Below are 7,901 nucleotides of genomic sequence, written 5' to 3'. Positions count from 1 at the left end.
GGGATGGTCATGCCGCAATCCCTTCTCCTCCATTCTCCTCTCGGGATCTTGGGCACGCACGCACACGCGCCGGGCGTGAGTTTTAAGCCACTGGGTCCAGGATGCGAACCGCAGTTGACTACATGGGAGTACAGCGACATAGCCATTACGCCAACTGCTGGCTCCCCAGGGGAATGTAATTTAAAAACCACACCTATATGGCTAATGGAATGGCTAAAATTAACGACAAAACAAAGTATTGATAAGAATGTAGAGCAACTAATGCTTTCATGGTCCATAGACTGTGAGAAATAATTTGGTAGTTTCTTCAAAAGCTAACAGGACAATGGCAATTTTACTCTTTGGTATCTATCAATAAGAAATAGACACCTGTCCTAAAAAAGATGCGTACAAGAATGTTCATTGTATAATTATTCTTAATTGCCAAACCCTGGAAAGAAATAAAATGAATAAACTGCTAGGAATGGACTACCAATAGTTAGTAAGAAGGCATTAACACTAATACACACAACATGGGCCAATCTCACAGATACTATGACAGCAAAAAAATCTGGCCACAAAAGTATACATGCAGTATGATTCCATTTATGAGAAGTTCTGTAATAAGAAAAACTAATAGTAAGTGAACAAAATCTAAAACTGTGACTTTGATGGGGATGTTATATGACGACGTATTTTACCTTTTCAAATGGCTATCCACCGTTTTGAAAAAGGTCCAGTGTTTTCTCAATGATGCCATCTTCTTAACATGCTCTACATTCTGTTTTACTTCACTGATCTATTAATGACCTACTACCTCATTGCTTTGATTATAAAGACAGATAGTATGGTTTCCTGTTTCAAAAAGTTAACTAACACCCCTCCATCCTTAGTAACTGTTTTACTTTTTCAAAGTGTTCATGGCTATCTTGAGCACATGCCCACCCCCAACTCCAACATATCAGTACATTAGAATTAATTTGTCTAGCTGCAGGGAAACTTTCATGAATTTTGTATTTAAGTCAGCATTAAGGTAACCTGGAGCAAACCAACTTCACAATGTTTAGTTACTTTATTCAAGGATATGGGATGTCTTTCCATATACTCAAGTACATTTTTGTACTTGAGTGTATTTATACTCAAGTACATTTTTTGTACTTGAGTGTATTTAAAGTTTTCCTCCCTTAAGTTTTGAAAAAGAAAAAGCTGTAGTCTTACCTCATATAATAGCCCCATTCAAGGTCACCACTGTAACATTTGTTACATTTTTACTTTGTGGTATTTGTCTTTCTGTTATAATAAATGGATATTCACTTCCATTGTATAGTCTAACCAGGTAGAATTTACTATATGGAAAGCTACTGATTTTCATATAAGCAAATGAATGGTAGTAACAAAACGCTATTAATCTAATAATCTAACACCATGCTACCTCAATGAATTCTTATTGATTAGATTAAATTTTATCCTTGATTGACTCAAATTTTTCCATGTACACTTTTTCAATTCTTAGGCCTGATTTTCCCCATCTTACAATTGACTAATTTCCTCAAAGAGCAGACAGTCACCTTTGTTATCTTTGACTTTTGTGTGACTTTTCATATTTTATTAGCTTTCAGGCTGAGGTATTGGGTGAGTAAGAATACATATATATGCTTTTAATGTTAAACAAGGACCCACCAATTGCTATGTTATTAAATGTTTCACCTAGAATAGGAGATGAATTCTGACACATGAGATAAAGCATCTTTAACCTGTTCTTTATGCTAATGAAATTAAAAAAAAAACAAACTTAAGTTCCTAATGAGTAAAGATGCATACTCAGGCTAATCAGACCTATGTATTTCCCAACTCTCAATGTGAAACATAGTTGTTTATTCTACAACTTCTCCTTTTTAGAAAACCCATTTTATTTTACATTTGCAAATGTCCCAAGTTAAAGAAATTTGTACAGCCCATGAACTATAGTGGTTAAGGGAACTGGATGCTTTGGCAGTTTGAAAAACATGCTGGGCACACATGCATATGTGCCCAAAATCCTAGCAAGAAGAAATGAAAGGGAAGGGATTGTGGGATGACTACATTTCATTGTGCGGAAGATGCTTTCTCCTCTCCTACTCTCTTTGGTAAGCGCATTTAACCTCTGACAAAATTTTAGAAAAATGAAGAAAGAAAAAATTTGTACTGTGGCTTAGAAATTCTTTGTGGACCAGGATCAGCAAACAGCTTAATGGTTATGTTGCTGGACTCTCATGTAGTCGACCATGGTTCGAGTCCCGGATCCAGAGGCCTAAAACTCTCACGCAGGGCATAGGCCCAAGATCTGGAGAGGAGAACAGACTGCGGCATGGCAAGCCCCTCTAGGGGGGCATTTCTTGCATTCTCTCTCTCTGCTTCTCTCTGTCTCTCCAGCCAGATCACATGCCCTACAGCAAAAATCTGTCTCTAAAAAAAAGAAAGAAAGAAAGAAATTTTGTGTTGACCAATGATTTCTCATTTTCACCCGCTTTTACAGCAGATATGTAAAAACATAGCCTAAGGGGCCAGCAGGTGGCAGGTGGTTAAGAGCCCTGGACTCCCACATGGCCGACTGAAGTTCAAGTCCCAGACCTGGTGCCTTGTTTTCTCACTTTCTCTTTTTCCCCCGCTACCCTCTGTCAAATTTAAAGAAGAAAAGAAGGAAGATTTTAAAAAAATTAAACTTTAGCCTAAAACAATTTTAAAACCTTTATAAGACCATCCAGTAAAGGGGTAATAGTGGAACAGTGATTTATTTAAATTGATACCAAATATGACATAAAAAACACATGATTCCATAATTTAATTTTTATATGAAACTAAAGGTTACACTTACTATAACTTTCTGTGTAAAAAGAGTTTCTAAAATTTGGCATTTGTGAATTAAATGAATATACTAACAGTATTTACTGAGAACTCAAAATCTGCACCTGATCAAGAATAAGAACCTAGGGACCAGCAGTTAGTGTAATGGCTATGCTGCTGGACTCCCACATAGTCGACCATGGTTCAAGTCCCAGACCCGGTGGCTTAAAACTCATGCTGGGTGCGTGTGCGTGCGTGCCCAAGATCCCAAGAGGAGAATGGAGGAGAAGGGATTGCGGTGTGGCCATCCCCCTGGGGGGTGATTTCTCGCTTTCTGTCTCTCTGTCTCTCTCTGTCTGTCTGGCGAGCGCACATGCCTTATAGCAAAAATCTCTCTCTCAAAAAAAGAATAAGAACCTAAATGCTGGTATCATCCCTAACAAGAAACTTTTAACCACACTGCACATAAAAATCAATTTGGATTTTCACAGTTTTTAGGATTCTTTGTAACTACTGTATCAGTATTCTTTTGAGTTACTTAATGCTTTTAACTGCTGCTATTTTTTATTAGGGCTTTTAATTATACTAGTTTTTATTTTCCTTTATCATTTGGTTTTTGAATTTTATCCTCACTGGAAATGCAGACATAGCTGGAGGCAAGTAGGGCCTTTAAAAAAAAAAAATAGAGGTTTTTGCCTTAGGGTGCATGCACTTGCTGCTGGAGGGAGAGACACAAAGACAGTGAGAGGGAAAGTGAGAAATCGTTTCCCGGATGGAGGACCATGACACAATCCCTTCTCCTCCATTCTCCTTCCAGGATCTTGGGCATGCAAGCATGCACACAGGCCTGTACCTGGCCTGGCATGAGTTCAAGCCACCACATCTGGACTCGAACTCTGGCCAGATGTGAGTCCAAGAACATAACTGTTACACCATCCGCTGTCCTTGGGCAAGTAGGGCCTTTTAACCCAGTTAAAACATCAGGCTGTGCTTAAACAATTGAGAACCAGTACTTCTAGTGTTCCCTATACATACTTCACAGAAACTAGAAGAAATATCATGAAATTTCATATTAGTAATATATATGCTATACAGAAACACTAAACATTCATTTAATCACCTAAAATTCTGAACAAAAAAGACATACTATATGACTAAGCTAACATATTAATTACCATAGTTTTTTAAACAAGGCTGGGGAAGACAGCAAAGAAAAATAAAACTTACCATTTGACAGCTAAATTCTGTACCTCTCCATTTTTATCTTCCAGTAACTTCAAAATCATTTTTACTACTTTCCTTTCACTATCATCATCCAACTTGATGGAATCCTTTTGTAGTTCTGTCATTAAATCATTTGTAGCCATAAACCTATTAAAAAAATTAGAATTCACTTATAATCTAAGTTAAGGCATTAACAGAAATATAATGATTTTCTTCAAATCCAATATATCACTCAACAAAAATACTATATATCACAGAAGTAGTCTATTTTTAAAGTGATCACAAATTTTAACTAAAAGCTATCAAAGGATAACAGAATACATTCTTAAAATTCACTGTATTCAAATACACAGATATTTTTAAAGTTCTGATGTGCTTTCATATAAATTACCAGTGTTCAAAATTATCTTCCCCATTGGTCTTCATTTCAAATTTATTAACAGGACCTACAGTGAGTATTCTTTCATTCTAATTAATCGTATCACTGCCTTTAATGGAGAAAAAAGTTCTTTAGTTTTACATTGTATGGGATTTGCATTTTTTTTTTTGGGGGGGAGAGGTTTTTACTGTAGGGTGCATGCGCTCACCGAAAGAGGGAAACAGAGACAGAAAGAGAGAAATCATGCCCCAGGGGGGATGGCCATGCCGCAATCCCTTCTCCTCCATTCTCCTCTTAGGATCTTGGGAATGCATGCATGTGCCTGGCGTGAGTTTAAGCTGCTGGGTCCAGGACTTGAACCATGGTAGACTACATGGAATCAAGCAACACAGCCATTACGCCAACTGCTGGTCCCAAGGGATTTGCATTTTATATAGGAAGTTCTTAACCATAAACAATTAGAACACCATTCTTGTGTTACACTGGATTCTTAAAATACATATTCTACCTTTCACACTCCATTTCCCACCACTAAGTATCTTTCAAAAACAGTGGAGAGGTGGTTCTAGAAAGCTGCTCCATCTGAAGGATTTCAACCACTGAAGACCCTCTGCCCAGACTTCACCCTCCAGCTCCCCAGTCTAGCCAGGAGCCAGGTTAAAACACCCTACTTATTCTTTTTCCATCTCTCTCTCTCTCTACTTTTAATTAAAAAAAAAAAAAAATTAAACTTAGCTCTCTGTTGCTCTTTTGTTTTTCTAATTCTTATCTTCCCCCTGCCCTCATAGGATAAGCCAATCAGCAACCATCTATATTTGAGTTCCAAGTGGTTTTCAGTTTTTGACAAAAATTTTTTTCTTCTCTTTTTTTTTATTGTTTTTGTCTTGTTTTTTCCTCTTCTTTGTTTTTTTTTTTTTTCTATTGCTTTTTGTTTTCTTTTTTACCTTTTTCACTTTTCTGCTCAGCTTCTATACACTGATTTCCGACTCAGGTCTGGCACTCAGTAGCCAAATATCTGAATACATTTAGGGTCAGATTAATCCTCAATTTTTAAATCAGTTGTGCAAAGGGAGGAAAATGGTACTGTTTACAGACTTCAGGTCACCTCCTTCTGCATTCCTGATTCCTCCGATTTAACTCCAAAAAATAGAAAAAAAAAGTATAATCCATGAGATGACCAGAAACCACCGAAGAGGCACAAGATATATGAGAAACAAAGAAAATCTCTCTCCTCTAGTGAAAAAAAAATAACTCCTCTTCCTCCACAGACAATACAAGGGAACTCATGGAAATGTCACATAAAGATTTTTAAATATTCACAGTGACAAAGCTAACAGACATGCAAGAGAATAGAGACAATGAACTCCAGAAGGTGCAGAAGAGAGATACTGAATTCCAGGAGGTGAAGTTCTTGCAGGATCTGAAAGAGGAGGTAAGGTACATAACATAAACAAGAGTCAAATGGAATTGTTAGAGATGAAAGCTGTAATACAGGAAATCAAAACTTCCCTTGAAAATATCAAAAACAGATTAGATCATGTAGAAGATCGAATCTCAGATGTAGAAAATAGAAGCCCTGAACTAGAAAAATTCACCAAAAAGACTGAGAAAATAACCCAAAAATATGAGAATAACATACGAGTAATACTAGATACCATTAAACGCCCAAACATCTGGATCATTAGTATCTCAGAAGGTGAAGAAACTAATAAGGGCATTGATAATCTATTCCATGAAATCTTGGAAGAAAACTTTCCAAACCTAGAGAGGTACTCAAATATCCAGACCCAAGAAATACAAAGGATCCCACATAAAATCAACTCAAGAAGATCTTCCCCAAGGTACATCATAGCCAGATTGACCAAAACCACAGACAGAAACAAGATACTAAATTTGGCAAGAGAGAAATGTCAAGTTACTTTCAAGAGATAGCTTATCAGGCTAATGTCCGGCCTCTCACTGGAAACAATGTAAGCAAAGAAAGAATGGGAAAACATATTCAAGGTGTTAAGTGGAAAACAATTTCAACCAAGAATACTATAACCAGCAAGATTATCTTTCATATGGGAAAAAAAAGACAGACATATTCTCAGATAAAGAAAACTTGAAAGAATTTACCAACATCAGACCAGCTCTCCAAGAAGTGCTGAAGGGAGTGCTATACCAAGAAACTAAAGTCAGACATGCAGAAACAAGAGTACAAGAAACAACCAATAGAATGGCCAACCTAATGGTAGATACAAGTCCAGAGTTGAATATTAACTTCCAGAGTTTAAATGGAAAGATCAGACCACAGTTAACACTGCAAATTCAATAGGAGAGAGACTAATTATGTGAGTCTGAACTAATGAAATAAAATTCTTTTCTTTAGGCTAAAATATTACTGATTTTCTTCGATGCTTGGATTTCAATATTTAAGGATCTTTGTTTTCTCTTAACTGTTGATAGGTTCGTCTACCTACTATTTGAACTCAATCCTAACCTTTTTCCTGGCTTTAAGTTTTAAACAAATTTCTTTTGACTTTTTAAATTTTGATCTATTAAAACTAAAAACTGTTTTTAAAATTAAAAAATGCATTAAAAAGAAAATAAAGTTGCTCCATCTAATATCTACCTTCCTTCCCTTGAAAAACACTGCTAAAGGAAACGTTTTAACACTGAATGGCCTGACAAAAAACCACAGAGATCAATCATTTGATCTTAACTTTAAACTAAACCACTGAATAGAGAATAAGAGTAAAAGCATCCTGAATAAAATAAGGTAAATAGAGTTTTGGTTTTTCCCCCCTATACACCTTACAGACAATACATTGTTTGTAAAAATAATTCCTCACGGGGACCAGCACTGGTTTGGGGAACTGGACTCCCACATGGGTGATTGTGGTTCAAGTCCTGGACCTTGCTGCTTGCTTCCTCACTTTCTCTCTCTCATGCTCTTTCTTGGGTCCATCTCTGGTCAAACTGATGAAAGAAAGAAAAGAGAAAAGAGAAAGAGAGAAAAGAAAGAGAGAAAGAAAGGAAGGAAGGAAGGAAGGAAGAAAGAAAAGAAAGGAAAAAGAAAAGAAAGGAAGGAGAGAAAGGAAGGAAAAAGAAAGAAAGCTAGCTTTTATATATATATATATATACACACACACACACACACACACACACACACTCGGAGCCAGCAGGTGCCTTGGTGGTTGAGACGGTAGACTTCCAAATGGCCAACCAGGGTTCCAGTCCCAGACCTGCTAGCTTCCTTTCTCACTTTCTCACCTCTCTCTGGTGAGCATATTTAAAAGTCAGATTAACTTTTCCCATAATTCAGAGCTCTCCTCCACCTGTAGAAAAAAATCCAACTATAATGTAAACTAATTAATTTTAGCCTTTTTCTTTTATGGGAGCCAGATCTAGTTTTAGAGAAGCCTAGTATTTTCTATTTTATACAAAAATGTCAAAATACGTGTTTAAATAAATAAATAACTGCCATAGGAGTTGAACTGACAAACTAATAGGG

General features: G+C 36.6%; 1 protein-coding gene across 1 annotated transcript in view; it reads right to left on the bottom strand.

Moving 5' to 3' along the window:
- Positions 1 to 7,901, bottom strand: part of CAND1 (cullin associated and neddylation dissociated 1) — a gene marked incomplete in the record, with an annotated part of 56,324 nt that overhangs the window by 35,651 nt on the left and 12,772 nt on the right. The window contains 1 exon segment of the mRNA XM_006147279.3: positions 4,030 to 4,173. Within this exon segment, the coding sequence (XP_006147341.1) occupies positions 4,030 to 4,173 (144 nt within the window).

The sequence above is a fragment of the Tupaia chinensis genome, unplaced genomic scaffold (genome assembly GCF_000334495.1).
Source record: "Tupaia chinensis unplaced genomic scaffold, TupChi_1.0 Scaffold000208_1, whole genome shotgun sequence".
Taxonomy (NCBI): Eukaryota; Metazoa; Chordata; class Mammalia; order Scandentia; family Tupaiidae; genus Tupaia; species Tupaia belangeri.
This window is presented reverse-complemented; position numbering and strand designations above follow the sequence as displayed.